Genomic DNA, 19582 nt, shown 5'->3' on the forward strand with positions numbered 1-19582 from the left:
ACAGACTTAGTTTGATAAATTGGTCATATTCTGTTTTCTATAGTCAATTACAAGTAGAGCGGGACAAAAGAAGTGCTGAAGTAGAAGATCTGATGGGGAGGTTGGCAGCTATGCAGGCAGAAAAGAAGAGTCTGCTTTTAGAGAAAAATGACCTAACAGCAGACAACAAGATCCTGGAGTCTGAATTGGAAATGGCCCAAAATGCAAATAGGTTGGTGGTGCTGATTTTATATTTTTTAAATTTTATTTTGGTTTAATTTCATAATAATCATACAAACTGAATCACATGAAATTAATAGAAAAGAAAATATAGCACTGAAATGTTTCCTAATTATGCTTCCATATCTATATTTATTTAAAACATTTCTAATCCACAGGTTTGCATACATAATCATAAGACAAAATACAATTCAGTTTAAGAACAGCAAATACATTGAAGTCATTTCTTTTGAATTTAAAAACAAAACAGTAGTCTTTTAGCAACAGTCTGTTGCCTTCAGATTTTCTAAATCAGTCTGCCTTCAGATTTTTTTATATTAAACTTCTACTTCATTTATAGGTACATAGATGTATGCATTTGCTTTTATTATGCAAAGTACAGAAATACAGTAAAGCGGTAGTTCAAAACTCCCTCTTATCATGAGCTAACATTTGTTTTGATGAGTTCCCTGCATAACCCTTTCTGACAGAAAAATATGTAATGTATCTCTTAGCCTGCAAAAGAACATTTTATTGAATATTGACTTACATCCTGTGAGTGTGGCAATCACTGTGCATGTTTTAATTGTTAATAGGGTGACTCATGTAAAGGGAACACACAAGAAAAAATGAAAAATTTCCTTCCACTATAGAATTTATTTGTGTGTTTTGGGCAAAATCTTTAACATGTCATGGTGAAATAATGTTTTCAGTACTGCCTTAAAGTACAGGAAAGAAAGTTCTGAATGCATGTAATGCAGGAGGGAACTCCACAGGGCGGGAACAACAACAGTGAAGCGTGTTCATCTTGTGTGGTCTAGCTGCACTTTCTGTTGGGAAAGTACAACCAAGAGAGACCTGTTGAGATTATCTAAGTTCACAGACTGGGTTATAAAGGATTAATGAAATGTCTGAACAAGAATAAAAATATTATTTGGGATGCTAAATCAATAAAATATCTTCTAACCCAATTTTTTTTTTTAAATAAATTCTTTATTCATTTTTAAAACTTTCATCAAGTGTACAACAATCATAATAAACACAATTAATCAGAACACTTGCATATCTTATCATTATAATCTGAACATACAAATGTAACCCTCTCCCCACCCTCCCTCATATCCCTTCATTCATAATAAGAAACCTATATTTGTATCCCTCCCCCCTCCCCTTACTATATGGTGTATGACTAATAGAAAAATGGCATTTAATCATGACAAAAATATGTTAATGGCTCCCAAATTTTAATAAAATTATTATAATTTCCATTTTGTATCGCTATTGATCTTTCCATTCTATATATGTGGCATAATGAATTCCACCAAAAATTGAAGTTCAATCTAGTATGATCTTTCCAGTTATTAGTAATATGTTGGATGGCAACTCCAGTCATGATCATTAAAAGTTTATTATTACTCGATGATATCTGACTCTTTTTTCTCATATACATTCCAAATATCACAGTATCATAAGATAACGCTACATGGTTTTCCAATAAACAATTTATTTGATCCCAGATTGAGTTCCAAAAGGCTAAGATATGGGTACAGTAGAATAAAAGATGATCCAAAGTCCCTACCTCCAATTTACAATGCCAGCATCTATTGGACAATGAACTATTTAACTTTTGTAATCTAACTGGGGTCCAAAAAGCTCTATGTAACAAAAAAAACCTAAGTTTGTCTCATAGGCGCTGACATTGTACATCTCATTCTCCAAGACCAAATTTGTGGCCATTGAGATGCTGAAATCTGATGCTTAATCTCAATGCTCCAAATATCCCTCAGACCATTTTTAGGTTTTTTTTTTTAACCAAATCACTAATAGATTTATACCATTGTGCGGCCTGGTGACCCAGAAAGTCCGCCTGAAAACATAAGAAATCCAAACTGGACTGAGTATTGAGATTTTTTCATTCAGGGAACCCAGCCTGAATAGACTGCTTCAATTGCAACCATCAAAAACATTGTGATTTATGAAGCCCAAATTTATGTTGCAATTGTGTAAAATCCAGCAGTTTACCATTAGATATGACATCATTTAAATTTCTAATTCCTGCAATTATCCAATGTTTCCAGACGATCTTGAAACCGCCAATTTGAATCTTGGAGTTTAGCCATATGGATTGATTAGTTGATTTATTGATAGGGATAGCTGTTAAGTTACTAACAAATCTTAAGGTTTTCCATGTATCCATTAAAATTCTATTTTATTTGTATAATCTGGGCATCTTGATACTGAGAACATGAGAAAGATATAAAGGAAACATGAGTCGCCATTCCAAATATAACCAATCAGGAGTATATTCAATGAGCTCCGGGAGGACCCAATACATACCTTGACGTAAAATATAGGCCTGATGGTACCTATAAAAATTTGGAAAATTTACCCCACCCTCCTTAATTGGTTTTTGCAAAGATACTAAAGCAATTCTAGGAGTTTTACCAAGCCAAATAAATTTGGTAATTATTGAGTTCAATTTTTTATAGAAAGACCCATGAAAGAATACTGGTATCATACCCATTTGATAGCAAACCACAGGCAATATCATCATTTTAACAGTTTGGACTCTCCCCTACCAAGATAAATGTAATGGATTCCAATGTTCACATAATTCTGTAACCTTTTTTAATAAAAATTTTTCATTTTCTTTTACCGTATCATCTACTGTATTTTTAATCCAGATTCCTAAATATTTCAATCCATCCTCCTTCCAAACAAAAGAAAATGAATCAAACATACTTTTTAAACAATGTACATTGAGTGGAATTTCAGATTTATTCCAATTTATTTTGTATCCTGAAAATTTACCAAACCTTTCAATCAACTCTAACAAACAAGGAATGGAGGAACTTGGATTTCTCAAATATAGTAAGATATCATCTGCATAAACAGAAAACTTGTATTCCCAGTCATTACGTGGAATACCTTGTTATCTCCCTTGTTTGTTGAATAGCTAACAATAGGGGTTCTAAAACTATATCAAAAAGCAAAGGAGATAATGGACAACCTTGTCTAACTCTCCTATGCAATTGAAAACGATCCGATAAATTATTATTAATATATAATCTGGCTATAGGGGAGCTATACAAAGTTTGTATCATTTGAATAAATCCTGGACCTATACCAAACCACTCCAATGCCTGATACACACAGTTCAGAATTTTATTCTGAGATGTTGCCTCCTTCTTCTAGGTTAGTGGCATGAAACAACCCCATATTACAGTTTCAAGTCTGGAATACTCCTTAGTTATTCTATACGCCATGGCAACCATCTAATTTACATAAATCTTGAGCATTCTTTTATAGTGTAATAAACAGAGTTTCATCCATTAACACTTACATCCAGGACGGTTGTATCAATTAATTCAAAAAAAGATTCCATCTCTCATTCCATTCAACTCCTTAAGTGAATATCCCATCTTTGTTTAAATATAAACATAAAAATTAATCAAATAATAAATTATTAGAAGTGAATGACATTAGTTCCCTTTTTTCATGAAGTCATCGGTTGTTCACATGCATCCAAGAAGACCTTTAACTTTTCAGGATCTTCAAAACTCATTGTCTTATTGGCATATGTAACCCTCATTATAGCAGGGTACAGCAAACCGTATCTTGCCCCTAGACTTCTCATTTGTGGTCGCAATTCTAGTAGTTTTTTCCTTTTATCTGCGGTGACCTTAGCGAAATCCGGCACTATATGAATTTTTGAATCTTGACATTTCAAGTTTCTATTTTCTTTTGCAAGCCGTATAATTTCCATGACTTGCTGATGCCTTAAAAGTTTTAAAATAATTGGATGTGGCCCCAGTAGTTTGCCTGTTTTCCTTGAAGGGATCCTGTGAGCCCTCTCAATTTCCAATGGATATTTTATCTTGAGAGGCAGGATCTTCGGGAGAAAGTTTTCAAGGAAGGAGATTGTATCATTTTTTTCAACTCCCTCCGAGAGCCCAATTATTCTTAAATTGTTCCTTTTTCCTCTGTTAATACAATCTTCAAGCTCCCTTGAAAGAGTATCTACTTTCTCTCTATATGGTTTGCATAATTGTACTTCAGATTCATTTGCAGCTGTTCTCTTTTCAATCTGATCAAATTTAACTTCGATCTTCTCTATACGTATTGTGAGATGTGAAACTTCATCTTTCAGTTCCTGCAGCTTTTGAGCATTGTCTGAGACAATTTCTCTGATTAGTTTCAGCTCTGCAAAAATGTCTCCGTTATCTTCTTTGGGCAACGGCACCTTCGAAGGAGTTTCCGGTTCTGTCTGATCTTTTTGCACTCCCTGAACTTGTACCAGCCATCTCATTCTTTAACTGCTTGCTCGTTGCCATTTTTTAAAACTAATCTCCCAATTTTCACTAAAATAAAAACTAATTCAAAAGCTTAAAACTTCTTTCAAAAGCCTGTTACTGAGGAGCTCAGTCTTCACCCGACCATCCGGCTGCGCTTCCAAGCCACGCTCCCCAGTATGCATTAGTTTTATCATTTTAAGTTTTCATTATTTTTTTAATTCTTATTTTTTATGTTAATAAACCTGGGACTAGCTAGTTCAGCTATTCCACTGTTCTGGTTTTCTTTGAATACCAGGCTTTTTTTTTTTTTTCTTCTTCTTCTTCTTTTTATCCAGTGGATTCTTGAGGTTTTGGTTTGTATTTGCTAGCACCGAATATCCAGGTCTAAATTAGTGAGCAGTGGTCAGCAATTAAAGAAACTGACTGCTGCCAGCTGAATATTGACCCAAATATTGTTTTAAACACTGTATTTTCTTTACAGAAAATCTCAGAAGAAGATAGGTCTTCTCAAGCAGCAAGTAGAAGATGCCATGGAAAAAGAAATGGCAGCTCATCAGTACTTGGCAAATCTTATTGGCTTGACAGAGAATATAGCTCAGGAACGTGACCAGCTAATACAAATGGTAACTACTTTTTATGCTTAATAGGCACCTAAAACTATATGAAGTGGAGGACTAGTTTTATTTTAATGTGACAACATTATAATGATTTAGCCTAAATTTTTGTAAATGTATAAACAGTTAATATTCTATAGGTTTGTCTGAGTAACTTGGGGAGTTCCTTGGACAAATCGTTGAGATCTGTAAAATTGTTGCCCAAAGAATGGTTGTCTAGCCAATTTGTTGGATGAACAAAATATAACTGAATAAAACTACAAGAGGGAATTGCTCCCCCTTTTTTATTTTGTATTACTGTATTTCCTGGTAAATCTCCCTTATTTGGGGCTTGTTAAAAAGTGATTGATTATATTAGGTTTTATATTTTTTTCTTAAATTTGCTGCTAAATATATTAGGGGCTATTCAGTCAGTGGCAGTCGGCATTTTGCTGAACGCCACTGGCGTTATATCTAGAAATTCAGTGTTGGGCCATGTCTTGGCTCCAGCACTGAATTCCGGATTTGTGGATCCAGCTACATGTTATTCAGCAAAGAGAGTTACATGGGGACAGAAATCACACCTGTCTCCACAAGTAATTTCTTCCATCCTCACCCATCCTCCCAAACTTCAGAGGTAGTTATTTCATTTAATTATGCTACTGAAGTATGTTAGACTTTGGTAGAGACACATTTACAAATAAGCAGTGATACCTTGTCTATATGTAGAACCTGATAAAGATAAGGCTGAAGTGCTTAATAAATATTTCTGTTCTGTGTTTATAGCTGAGGTGCTGAGCCGTGAGACCGCAGAAGACAAACGCAAATAGGGTAAACCCTGATTGATTTTTAGATTTTATTAGCGAGGATATAGCTAAATTAAAGGTGGACAAAGCGATGGGGCTGGATGGTGTACTGAAGGAACTTAGGGAAGTTCTGTTGGTTCTGGCTGGTTGACCTTTTCAATGCTTCTCTAGAATTGGGAGTGGTACCAGAGGATCAGAGAAGGGTGGATGTGGTCCCTTACCACAAAAGTAGAAGTAAAGGAAGAAGTAGGGAACTACAGGCTGGAATGTCTGGTAACTCTTTTAAAACAGAGAATAGTGCAGTTTCTGGAATCCAGTGGATTACATGACTCTAGGCAACCTGGATTCACTAGAGGCAATTTCTTTGACAGGGTGACTGGAGAATTGGATAGAGGAAGTGCGCTAGATGTGGTGTATTTAGATTTTGACAGTGTTCCATACAGACATCTAATAAATAAACTGAGTGCCCTCGGGATGGGTCCCAAAGTGACGGGCTGGGTCACGAACTGGTTGAGTGGAAGGCGACAGAGAGTAGTGATCAATGGAGATCGCTCTGAGGAAAGGGATGTTACTAGGGCCTAGTTGAAAAAACGAGCAGACGCGGGACACATGAGTCTTTCGGCTTAAGGGGGATTTTACTTGATAAAGCCTTATATGGGCAAAACATAGTCCTATGTTGGAGTGCCTGCCCCCACCCACGTAGACTAAAGATGAGTATTTTGTTTAATAGAAAATATAAAAAATAGAAAGTATATGTATAAAAAAAGCATATTTTGAGACCGATGACGAATTTGGGTACCAATGGTCTGTATGAAAAAAAAGTCTAATACATACAGAAGGTACCACTGAGGTCTATATAAACCATATAAACCTTTTGAATTTGTCTTATGAATAATGAAAGATTGTATTCACAAAGACTGTATTGATATTCATGTACTTAAATACCTACATGGCATAAATACGCATGAGGTGAGTCTCTTTCATTTGAAAATAAGCTCTGGAATGAGAGGACATAGGATGAAGTAAAGAGGTGATAGGCTCAGGATTAATCTAAGGAAGTACTGTTTTACAGAAAGGGTGGTAAATACATGGGATAGTCTCTGGTAGAGGTGGTAGAGACACTGTCTGAATTCAAGACAGCATGGGACAGGCACATTGGATCTCTTAGGGAAAGGAGAAGATAATGGATACTGAGGATGGACCATTTGACCTTTATCTGCCATCATGTTTCTATGGCATTTTATTAATTTGGAAATATTAATTGGGAAGAATACATACTTTGTAAATGGGTTTATGCCGGAACCTCTAATGTAAATATCTTTAAATCATGTTTATTGAGCAGCAAATAGTTCACCATTACAAACTACTTTTGGAACAATCATATAAAGTAGTGTTCTTCAACCACCGGTCCATGGACCGGTGCCAGTCCACAGAAATTTCCTGCCAGTCCACAGGGCTGGCATGTGCATCAGGCCCAAAACTGTGTTCTTCAACTGCCGGTTCGCAGTGCGATTGATGCGTTGTTGATAAGAGTTTCTTGGTTGTAAAATACAAATGTTTCCTGACCTCTCTAGAGAAACTCAAAAGCAATGTAGAGAATTTCTATTATTGAAACCTGGAGTCACTTCACTGGGAGCGACGTTTTACTTGAGACATCCTTGCAAGTGTATTGTTTGTTACCATTCAGTCAAATTTGTCTTTTTTGAACCTCAACAGTTAACTGCTTTTCTGGCTATGACTCGAATGGATAAAGAGAAACCAACAGCTCTATAATTTATAAACTGCCCATACCTCAGTTCTGTCTGTAACTTATCTTCTTAATTATTTTCTTTTGTTCACTTAAATGAAATCTTGGATCTATATTTTGAGGACTTGAGTTGGGTTAGTTGAAAGAATTTTCTTTATGTATTTTGTTTAAATAGGTCTGTTTATGATTTATATTGGATATAGGTCATATATCCTACTAACTTACTTTCTGTACAAGTGATAACTTAGTATATAATTTGAAAAATCTATAAATAAATAAATAAAATTAAAAAAAGATTATATTGTGTGTATATATGAAAAATGAATGGAAAAAATAGTGTTACAATTAGGACTATAGGGGCAGGGTCTGGAGTGGAGATTGGGTGTTCTTCAACTGCCGGTCTGCGGACCAATGCCGGTCCACAAAATAATTATTTTATTTCTGCCGGTCAATAGGTGTAAAAAGGTTGAAGAACACTGATATAAAGCATCATAAAGAAGATGCAAGTACTGTCCTGTTCCATTAAAAGAGCTGTATTACTTATAATATATTCAATGCAAACTCCGCCTCCCTCCCCCAAACCATCCCACCCTCCCATTAGAACTCAAGGCTTGTAATTTCCATAGAGTCAAAAGTTCAATAAATGACTTCTCGCCTTGGGTGAAAAGGCATTCCAAAAAACATGCCAAGTCTAAGTAAAACATTTGCCTAGTATAGAGTCCAATTTCCAAATTTCCATACACTCCATTTTCAATAAAGTTGTCATTTGCAGCTTTCACTGTTGCAAAGTCAGTCCTTGTGAATCAAGCCAACAGAGAAGGGTAAATATTGAGGTTCTCTAGGGGTCTTTGCTGGGACCGCTGCTCTTTAAAATATTTATCAATGATCTAGAGATGGGAATAACTGGTGAGCTAATTAAATTTGCTGATGACATAAAGCTTTTCATAGTTATTAAATTGCAAGAGGGCCTTGTGAGACTGAGAGACTTGGGGCTCCTTTTACAAAGGTGCGTTAGGGCCTTAGCGCACGTAATAGTGTGCGCTAGCCGCTACCGCCTCCTTTTAAGCAGGCGGTAATTTTTCGGCTAGCACGCGCTAATCTTGTGCGTGCGCTAAAACCGCTAGCGCACCTTGGTAAAAGGAGCCCTCAGTGTCAAAGTGGCAGATGACGTTCAGTGTGAGCAAGTGCAAAGTGCTGCATATGGGAAAGAGGAACCTATAGCTACATGATGCAGGGTTCCATGATAGCAGTCACGCCTGATGTAAATGTTTAACCTTAGCAGCTGCTTCTCTTAAGTTTCTTTTTAACTATTCTCCTCATGTTATCATAGTCTCCTTTAAGTTACATGCTGTTGTGTTGGATTCCCTGTGTGAACTTATTCCATGGATTATATGAGATCTGATCATGTTATGGTCACTGTTATCAAGTGACCCCCAGCACCACAACTTCCTGCACCAACTAGGTCTAGAATTGCTTTGCCTCTTGTTGTTCCTGAATCTGCTATTCCATAAAACAGACCTTGATTTCATCAAGGAATTTTATCTCCCTAGCATGCCCTGATGTTACATTCACCCAGTCAATATTGGGGTAGTTGAAATCACCCATTATTATTGTGTTACCCAATTTGTTAGCTTCCCTAATTTCTCCTAACATTTCAGCATCTGTCTGTTCATCGTGGTCAGGCAGATGGTTGTATACTCCTATCAGTATCCTTTTCCCCTTTACACATGGAATTTCTACCCATAGGAATTCCAAGGTGTTTCTGCTCCTGTAGAATTTTCAGTCCATTCGATTCAAGGCTCTCCTTAACATATAACGCTACATCTTCATCAATTCGATCCACCCTATCACTGTAATATAGATTATATCCTAGTATGGCAGTGTCCCATTGGTTTTCTTCCTTCCACCAGGTCTCAGAGATGCTTATTATAGCTCTTATTCTAAATCTCTCCCATCTTGTTTCTTAGGCTTCTGGCATTTACATACAGACATATCAAACAATTTTTGTCATATCTGTTTATAATTTGCTCAGCAGTTAGCATGGATTATTTACAATCTTTAAAATCAACCTGCTCTATATTTAAGGAAACATGGTCTACTGTGGCCTGTATTGCAATCTCGCTATTGGGATGCTTTATCTTCCCTTTTATGATATCTTTTAAAGATACCTTGTTCGAACCATATTCTTTTGAGCGACTGACTGTTGGCCTTCCCTCAGTTTCTTGTTTAAAAGCTGCTCTATATCCTTTTTAAATTCAGAATTTATCTAAAAAAAGGGGAAGTTTTGCTAATTGGTGATTTTAACATGCCGGATGTTGATTGGGGTATCATTGTGGGGTCTTCTAGAAGTAGGGAGATCCTGGATTCTCTACAAGGAGAACTGTTCCAGCAGTTGCTAATGGAACTCACGCAGGAAGAGGTCATACTTGACTTAGTGCTTACAAACGGGGAAAGTGTTTCTGATGTTACTTTGAGTGATCATCTGGCATCCAGTGATCACTGCATTGTACGTTTTAATATTAAGATGGGTATAGAGAGGGCTCATTCAAAAGCAAAAGGTTCTAGACTTTTAAAAAACTAACTTTGTTCGGATGGGGGATTGCGTCAAGGAATTGTCTAGATGGGAACGTCTGGAAGGAGTGGAAATACAGTGGACAAAACCGAAAGGAGTAATTATAAGAGCAACAAATTTTTTTGTGAGGCTAGTAAGTAAAAGTAAGAGGAAAAGAAGGTCATTTTAGTTCTAAAAAGTAGTAGCTGAGAAGGTAAGGATAGACCAATAGTTATATGACTTAAAGAAACTGACATACCTAAATAAAAATAGTGAAAAAAAATCCCATATTAAACAAACATGCAAAATGGCCAAATGAGTATATGTGATAAAATAGACAATATAAATCAAGCCAGATGAGTCGTGCAGCAAAATCCCCACAACAGAAATTAAATAAAAAAAGGGCAAATAAATCAAACTTGAAACAGTGATATTGTTAATACAGTGAAGAGGGAACTAGGTTATCAAAAACAGGAATACTGCAAACAGCATCATGAAAAGATGCCATTCAGCGCTTACAAAAGAAACACAAACCAAAAAGAAAAGGAAGAACAGCCAATGTAAAAGATTACAGGGAATGTTAGAAGAACCAATGTAGTAGAGTTTAGAAAAAAAACCAAAATGTAAAAAACTCATGGCTAAGACCACTTCGACTCCCAGACAAAACGTGCCTTGGGGAGGATGTGATAACTAAAAAAGGGTGGGCAGTGTCACATTTAAACCAAACATGATGTACTAAACGAAAATATGAATTAGTACATATGATTGGCTAGCCCCATGAAAAGACTATGCTGCCGATGGACCGCGCATGAAAAAACTAAAACCCATACTAAAAGCTGCGAATAAAATATAACGGTATAACACCAATGAGAGTGACAATGTGAATTAAAAAAAAATTTTATGCCAACATAAACCATGTACCATGTTTTCCCCGAAAATAAGACAGCCTTATATTAATTTTAGGCCCAAAAAAGGCACTAGGTCTTATTTTCGGGGTATATACATGATCATCTCTCTCTTCCTCTCCTTTGCCACAATTCTTCCTCTTTCCTTTCTCTCCTCCACATGTGCAGCATCTTTCCTCCCCTCCCATCCCTTGTGCCGCAGGACCCTTGCCCAGCTTCCTTTCCCTCCCTCCCATCCCTCATGCAGAAGGACCCTTGAACGAGCACCCCCCCCTGAGCACCCGCAACCACGATACAGCCGAATCCCCATCCTTCCCTCCCTCCCATCAGAATCCAGCAGTGAGTCCTACTTACCTCCCTAAGCAGCATCAGGCCGGCAACACTCTAACAGGCTGCTTCAACCTTGTCCGCCCGTGAACTATGTCGCGTTACTGATACTGGATAGATATAAATGTCTGCTTTTCCTTATTATGACCGGGATAGCCATGCAAATGGTTACTTGCAATTGGAAAAATTGGGATCGCCTTAGTTTTCCTTTTTGGTGGGTGAATTTATGTTTGTTATAAGTATGAGACGATGAATGCGGATATGCTGGGGCATATTAAGATATTCAAGTTAGTTTGGGGCCCATTGACATCTTTTGTGAATTCGATATACTGTATATACTCGAATAGAAGTCGAGACTAGAGAGCTGCACGGGAACGGGGACGAAGGGAATCCCGCGGGACCCGCGGGTTCCCCCTTTGGGTCGCGGGGATCCCGTGGGGACGCCCCCTAGGGTCGCGGGGATCCCGTGGGGACGCCTCCGAGGGTCGCGGGGTTCCTGCGGGGCTGGATGTACTCAGTCGCGCGGCTCTTCTCCCTACCTTCTCTGCTTGCAGCACAGAGCCGAACGGAAGTCTTCCCGACGTCAGCGCTGACGTCGGGAAGACTTCCGTTTGGCTCTGTGCTGCAGGCAGTGCAGGTAAGGAGGAGAGTAGCCTCGCGGTTCGAGTGGCTACCAAGGGAGGGGGCGGTCCGCCCCGCCACACCCCGCCCCGGTTGCAGCACAGCCGGCCAGGTCCCCTTACTTTTGTGGCACTTCCCCGACCGACCGACAACAGCCCCGGTCCGACAATCCTCCCTGCCCTGTAGCCGCGAATCTAAATTATCTTCTTACAGCAGCTGTAATAAGGTAATTTAGATTCGCAGTTAAGGGCAGGGAGGTTTGTCGGACTGGGGCTGTTGTCAGTCGGTCGGGGAAGTGCCACAAAAGTAAGGGGACCTGGCCGTCTGTGCTGCACCCGGGGCGGTAGAGAAGGAGTGGGGAGAAGGACGCTGAAAGGCCATGGGGAAGACGGGAGGAGGGGGGAAGGACTCTGAAAGCACTTGAAGACAGAGGAGGGAGAAGGACGCTGAAAGCACATGGGGAATACAAAGGGGTGGAGAAGGACGCTGAAAGGCCATGGGAAGGGCGGGGGGGGGGAAGGACTCTGAAAGCACTTGTGGAAGACGGAGGGGGGAGAAGGACGCTGACAGGACATGGGGAAGATGGGGGGAGAAGGACGCTGAAAGGAAATGGGGAAGAGAGAGTAGGGAGAAGACGCTGGCAGGGAAGAAGACAGATGCCAGACTATGGGGGGAGCGGAGAGAAGAAGATGGGTGCCAGACCAATTTGGAAGGGGGAAGAAAGGGAGAGGCACAGTAACAGAGCAAATGGAAGATGCAGAAGGAAGAGAGACAGTGGATGGAAGGAATTGAATGAGAACATGAGGAAAGCAGAAACCAGGCAACAAAGGTAGGAAAAGAATTATATTTCTTTTTTTTAATTTTGCTTCAGGATAAAGTAGTATATTAGTTGTGTTGATAAAAATTTATAAACATTAGAGGCTCTGGTAGAAACCCATTTGCAAAGTATGTATTCTTCCCAATTAATATTTTCAAATTAATAAAGTCTTTTTGCTTATTTGTAAATGGGTTTCTACCAGAGCCTTTAATTCAGTAGCATAATTAAATGAAATAACTATTTCTGAAGTTTATATAGATGGGTGGGGACGGAGGGGATTCCTCGCGGGGACGGGTGGGGACGGAGGGGATTCCTCGCGGGAACGGGTGGGGACGGAGGGATTCCTCACGGGGACGGGTGAGGACGGGTGGGATTCCTCACGGGGACGGGTGGGGACGGGTGGGACTTTGGCGGGGACAGGTGGGATTTCTGTCCCCGCGCAACTCTCTAGTCGAGACCCCTCCAAAATATAAGCCGGGTGGTTTAATATTCAAGTGTCCTGCCCTGTCAGGCTCTACACCAAGCCCCTCCCTGGCTTTGCACCCAGCCCCCTTCCCTCCATCCCTCCCCTGTCAGGCACTGCCCCAGCACCTTTCTTTCCTTCCCCTGTTAGACTCTGCAGTCTGCACTCTTCCTCCCAGGCTCTGCCCTCTGTCGTCGTCACCCCTTCCCGGCCCTATCTTCATACCTCTGCCGATCCATGGTGGAGGTGCAGCGGGCAGGACCAAGCTTTTCAAACTCCTGCCCCACTGCTAACCGGCTGTGCGATCGAATTTCCTCATCTGAGCAGCACAAGCAGCAGCGTGATTTGGCGCTGCTTCTCGGCACTCAGCGACTTCCTTACTGGCTCCCAACAATATTAAGGTACGGAGAGGGGGTGGGCCTTGCCCGGTCATCTTGCTGTGCTCGGAGGAGGCCTGGAGCAGGAGGGAATGAGCACCGATTCTTAAAGGTAGGGAGAGTGGGTGGGCCAGGCCCGGCCGTCCGTCCTGCCGGCCTAGCGGGGCTGCGTTTGGGGAGGGGGGGCATTTTATAGGGGTTTGGGGAGGGAGAAAGCAGTTCGGGGGGGGGCTTTATTTTATTTATTTTTTTTAACAAGCAGATATTTTGCTTGTGTAAAACATGCAAAATATGTGCCCGATTTAAAAAAAAATAAATTTACAAGCCATGACAGCAGTGACAGGAGGCTGCTTCTCCTGTCATTACAGTCAGGGGCTGTGCATGAGCGGGGATCGCACATTTGCAATCCTTGCTCGCAAATGGGAGTGTTCCTCCGATCGCCTCATTTGAATACGACTGATTTGTGAATCAGTCGGACCTGCCCGAATCAGAAATGGATTGTTCCGATTTGGGCAGGTTAGTGAATCTAGGCCTTAGTTTCTTCTAATCTGGAACATGAGCAGGCTAGATAAGCTTTGATATTTATCTGCAGTTATCACAATTTGCAAATATATAGAATATAAAACTATGTTTTTCTGCATTTGAGACTTGACTCACCAGTTTTCCAGTTTAAATAAAGTTTCATTTTCTATTTGCTCTTGTACAGTTGTTGAGATTTCAGAGGTTTTTGTAAGTCGTTTTATTTTTTGCAGGCTAAAGGATTAGAAACTGAAAAGCACAGCGTTCTAAACAAAATTATTGAGGGGAATTTGCACTTGGGGAAATTAGAAGAAAAAGTCAAGGTAAGTAGCCATTTTATAAATTTAAATCTGGCTTGACTTAGTAAGGCTTCCTTTTTTATATTTCAGCAATCATTTTATTAAGTGCAAGTCCACATTACAGTACCATATGAACATCACATCATTAGTTATAACACAACATCTCCCTCCCCCCAAACTGTCACGTCAAGACAGTCTTCAGTGTTGTCCATTCAGCTATCCTGTCTCATATTCAGTTTTTAACATAATAACTTGTTACACCCCTTGGGATGCAACTTTTGTATATATGGATCCCAGAATTTCAAAAATAATGTCTTTCTTTTCCATGTCCCTCTGGTGTTTCTAACTTCCCAGTTTATTATCTGATGCCACTAATTTTGTCAGTACCAAAAAGCATGGGAGTCCACAGTGGTCCAACTTTGCAAAATACATTTACCTACAATCAAACACATCTTGGGTCACCAGGCAATGTCCCCTATCCATTCATCTATGCGCTTCAGGTACATCATGCACAAGCTGAGGTGCCATACTCTGTTTTCACAGGTTTAGCAACGATCGCTGCTAACCGACCCGATTCACAAAATGACCCACCACGTGTTTTTCCCCTCAAATCGCCCATTTTCTGATCCAGCCAAGCAAATTAGTAAAACCCCCATGCAAAATAGCCAAGCAATTGATTCACTTACATTTGCTTGGCTATTTTACATTGGATTTTATGATCCTAAAACCCGACTGGTGTAGACCTGTCGGTAACTGTGTTACCAACAGGTTTGCCTGTCTGTTTTTTCATTTTTTTTGCAATGGCACAGATATTTTGCGTGTATTACATACGCAAAATATCTGCCCAATAAAAAAAGGAAAAGAACCCCCCCCCCCCCCGACATCTCTCTTGCCAATTGTGGGTTGCCGTGTGTCATGGGGGCGTGTTTGTCAGGGATCATTGGGGGAAGGCCGGTGTTGGGGGATTTTTTTTTAATGGGACAGATATTTTGCATGTGTAATACACGCAAAATATCTGTGCCATGAAAAAAAAAACAACAACCTGGCAGAAGCCCTGACAGCAGTGACAGGAGGCTGCCCCTTGTCACTACTGTTAGGGCTCTGTACATGTCTGAATCGTTCACTGAGCGAGTGAGTCTGTGGGTTTGCATCCAAATGATATCATTTGCGTGCAGACTTAATAGTGAATCAATCACTGTTGGAAAATCAGCTAGAGAATCGGTCAACAGCGATTGAGTCACTAATGTTAGTGAATCTAGCCCATAGTCTTCATTTTTTAATCAGTCCCTTTGTCAAGATTCCGTAAGTAGACTATATAGCAGGGGCAGATTGAGGATATTGCCATTGGCTGCAAAGCTTGGAGAGTTTGAGTTGCCAGACTGGAGGAAGATGTCTTCAGTTGGCAGGGTTTGGGAATCCCCACTAACTCAAGTATTTATAAATTGCACTCAGGCGGGGAGAAACTTTGGGCCCATCCACTAATTTGGGGCTCCTGTTCCTCCCCCAAATCAGCTGTATATGACTACACCACTGAATACAAAAATAATTGTGATGCACAAATCCCAAAGTTAACATATTCCAGTTAATAAATTCAAAATAAAACAATTTTTTTCTACCTTGTTGTCTGGATGGTTTTTTTTTCATCATTTTGGTCCCAGTTTCTCTTTCTGCTTTTTGTCTATCTTCAACTAATTCTCTTTCCAGTGTCTGCTGTCCATTTTTTTCTTCTCTTCTGTCGTTCCATTTCCTTCTTATACCTATCTCCAACATATTGATTTTTCCCTTTCAGCTTTCTTAACATTTTCTTTCTGCCTCTGCCAACTCAAATCTTGCCTTCTTTCTCACCCTTCTTCTTTTTAAATGTTCAGCTACCTCTCAAGTCTCCATCTTCTCTCAGTCCCTAGCTCTCCCATTTCCTATCAAACTCCTTTCCCAGCCTCCTATTCCCTTCTATCTACTTCCCATTACCACATTTCTACCACTGTATTCACTGCTCTCTCGCTCGTCATCTCCCTTTTGACCTCATCCACATGGCTCACCATTTTCAGAATCCCCCTCCCTCTCTCCACTGGTCAGGCTATAATTCCCTGTCCCTTTCTTTCCATCCCCTAGCATCATTTTATCCTAGCTCTCTTCCCTCCTACCTTTCCATGGTTCCATCTCTCCTCCTCTATCTCCATTTTGCTCCCTCTCTTTTCTGTTTTTCTTCTTCTCTTCCCCCTTGATGCTGAACAATGAAATGGAGAAAAAAAGAGAGATGCTGCATCTCTCTGCTTTCCATCCACAGGCCTAACATTTCTCCCCTCCTTTCCCATCCCTAGATCCAACTTCTCTCCCTTTCTCTTCCCAACTGTCCCCATCCAATCTCTCCCCCTGTCTGCCTGCCTCCCTTCCCCAGGTCCACCATTTCTTCCTTTCTCTTGCCAACAGTTCTCTTTTCAAGTATCTCTTTTCCTCTTCCTCCACACCACTCCAAGTACAACTTCTCTCCCTTCAGACCATTGCCCACCATCTCTCTCTCTGTCCTCTGTTTCTGGCCCCATAAGCTCTGCCCCCAGGCCCAATCTGACATTTCTCTTAATACCCTCCCCCCCCAAAAAAAAAAAACCCAACATCCAGGAGGCTTCCTCGGCCCAGCATGTTCTCCCCCTTCTCTCTGCGCCCATGCATCTCTACCTCACTCCTCTCCCACCACCATGTCCAATAATTCTCTCTCTGTCTCCGTCCCTGCTCTCTCTGCCCAACAGTTCTCCTCTTTCATTATCTCCCCAATTGCACCATCTCTTTCCCTCTCTCAGACACCCAATTCTCCCTTTCTATTATCTCCCTCACCTCTGCATATCTTTCCCTCACTCCCTCCATTCTTCCATCTTATGGCTCATACTCCCCTCTATCTTTCCCTTCATTCTGTGTCCTAAGTTCATGTCGCTCCCTCCTTCCTTCCATCATTTTTCCTAAGTTTGTGCTCCCGTCTTCTCAAGTCTCACGCCCTTCTCCCTTCTGGGCTATGGGTGTTTACCTTTTTCCTGCTCCCTCCTCTATCTTACAGTGTTTGCTCAAAGCCGTGGGCAGCAGCTCCCACGCGCTAACCCGCAGCTGATCTGGAAGCGTTCCCTCTGACATCACAACATCAGAGGGAACGCTTCCAGGTCAGCCACAGGATGCACGTAGGAGCCGCTGCCCGTGGCTTTGAGTGAACGCTGCAGCAAGACGGAGGAGGGAGCCGGCAAGACGTTAAACAGCTGGGGACTGCAGAGGAAAGCACCACATTGTCCTCTAGCGTGAGTGGGGCCACACAAAATTCTTCACAGGGCTGGGGTTGGACACCCCTGCACTAAACTGTTCAAAGTTGTTAAAATGCATGCAGATTGTGAAAAATTGCAGGCAGACCTTAGGAAATTGGAAGAATGGGCGTCCAAGTAAAAAATGAAATTTAATGTGGACAAATGCAAAGTGATGCACATGGGAAGAATAATCCAATTCATAGTTACCAGATGCTAGGGTCCATTATAGGGGTCAGCACCCAAGAAAAAGATCTAGGTGTCAGCGTAGACAATATACTGAAACTATCCGCCAATGTGTGGCAGCAGCCAAAAAAGCAAATAGAATGCTAGGAATTATTTTAAAAGGGATGGTTAACAAGACTAAGAATGTTATAATGCCCCTATATCGTTCCATGGTGCAACCTCATCTGAAGTATTGTGTTCAATTCTGGTCTCCTTATCTCAAGAAAGATAGAGTGGTGCTAGAAAAGGTTCAAAGAAGAGCGACCAAGATGATAAAGGGGATGGAAAGACTAAAATGGTTAGGGCTCTTCAGCTTGGAAAAGAGATGGCTGAGGGGAGATATGATTGAAGTCAATAAAATCCTGAGTGGAGTAGAACGGGTACAAGTGGATCGATTTATTTATTTTTTTCACTCCATAAAAAAATTTTTCCCCTCATAGAATAGTTAAGCTCTGGAACGTGCTCACACCAGAGGTTGTGGTAAGAGCGGCTTGCGTAGCTGGTTTTAAGAAAGGTTTGGACAATTTCCTTGAGGAAAAGTCCATAGTTGGTTATTGAGAAAGGCATGGGGGAAGCCACTGCTTGTCCTGGATAGGTAGCATGGAATATTGCTATGCCTTGGGTTTTGGCTAGGTACCAGTGACCTAGTTTGGCCACTGTGAGAATAGGCTACTGGGCTTGATGGACCCATTGGGCTGACCCAGTAAGGCTATTCTTATGTTCTTATGGCTCCATATTATTCCCTTCTTGGTTGGGCTAAGAACTTTTCAGCACCCCCTCTTAAATGAGTGGGTTGTTGTTTTTTTTTCCCTAGGATGAATTATTTAAAAATCATATTTCAATAGTTAAAGGAAATTTTTTTTTTTTTTAATATTTCTTTATTCATTTTCATATTTTACATAAAGTGTACAAAATATTGAGTTACAACTAATGAATATACAATATCACTTTTATATCTATTACATAATATTCTGAACAAATTTTTTTATCCCCTCTCCCACCCCCCACCCTTCAAGTACTTTCCAATCACCTTATACATATTGTATACTATATTATAACATGTTATGTAAAATTATTTTCACTACCCCCCCTCCATGTGTGCCATAAAGAAGACAAGAAGAAAAGAAGAAGATAAATCCTACTATTCATTCAGTACAATACTTTGTCAATGGCCCCCATATTTTTATAAATTTAGGATATGTCCCTCTTTGTATTGCTATTACTCTTTCCATTTTGAATATATGACAAATTGTATTCCACCAAAATGTATAATTAAGGTAACTATGATTCTTCCAGTTATTGGTTATATGCTGAATGGCAACCCCTGTCATGACTAGTAAAAGCTTGTTATTTTCTGGTGAAATTTGACTTTTTTTTCTCATCATCATTCCAAATAACATTCCAAATTTGGAAAATTTACCCCTCCCTCCTTAATTGATTTTTGCAAAGATACCAAAGCTATTCTATGCATTTTACCAAGCCAAAGAAATTTCGTTAAAATGCTATTAAGCTTTTTATAAAAGGACCCCTGAAAATAAATAGGTATCATACTCATTTG

At 40.2% G+C, this 19582-nt stretch overlaps 1 protein-coding gene across 3 annotated transcripts in view; it reads left to right on the forward strand.

Moving 5' to 3' along the window:
• The window catches only part of CEP89 (centrosomal protein 89), a 182446-nt gene that overhangs the window by 138973 nt on the left and 23891 nt on the right, over positions 1 to 19582 (forward strand). For all 3 annotated transcript variants that reach the window (XM_033942233.1, XM_033942232.1, XM_033942235.1), the window contains exons 14-16: positions 44 to 211; positions 4975 to 5116; positions 14453 to 14542. In XM_033942233.1, coding sequence (XP_033798124.1) covers positions 44 to 211; positions 4975 to 5116; positions 14453 to 14542 — 400 coding nt within the window. The remainder of the gene's footprint in view (positions 1 to 43; positions 212 to 4974; positions 5117 to 14452; positions 14543 to 19582) is intronic.

The sequence above is a fragment of the Geotrypetes seraphini genome, chromosome 4 (assembly GCF_902459505.1).
Source record: "Geotrypetes seraphini chromosome 4, aGeoSer1.1, whole genome shotgun sequence".
NCBI lineage: Eukaryota > Metazoa > Chordata > Amphibia > Gymnophiona > Dermophiidae > Geotrypetes > Geotrypetes seraphini.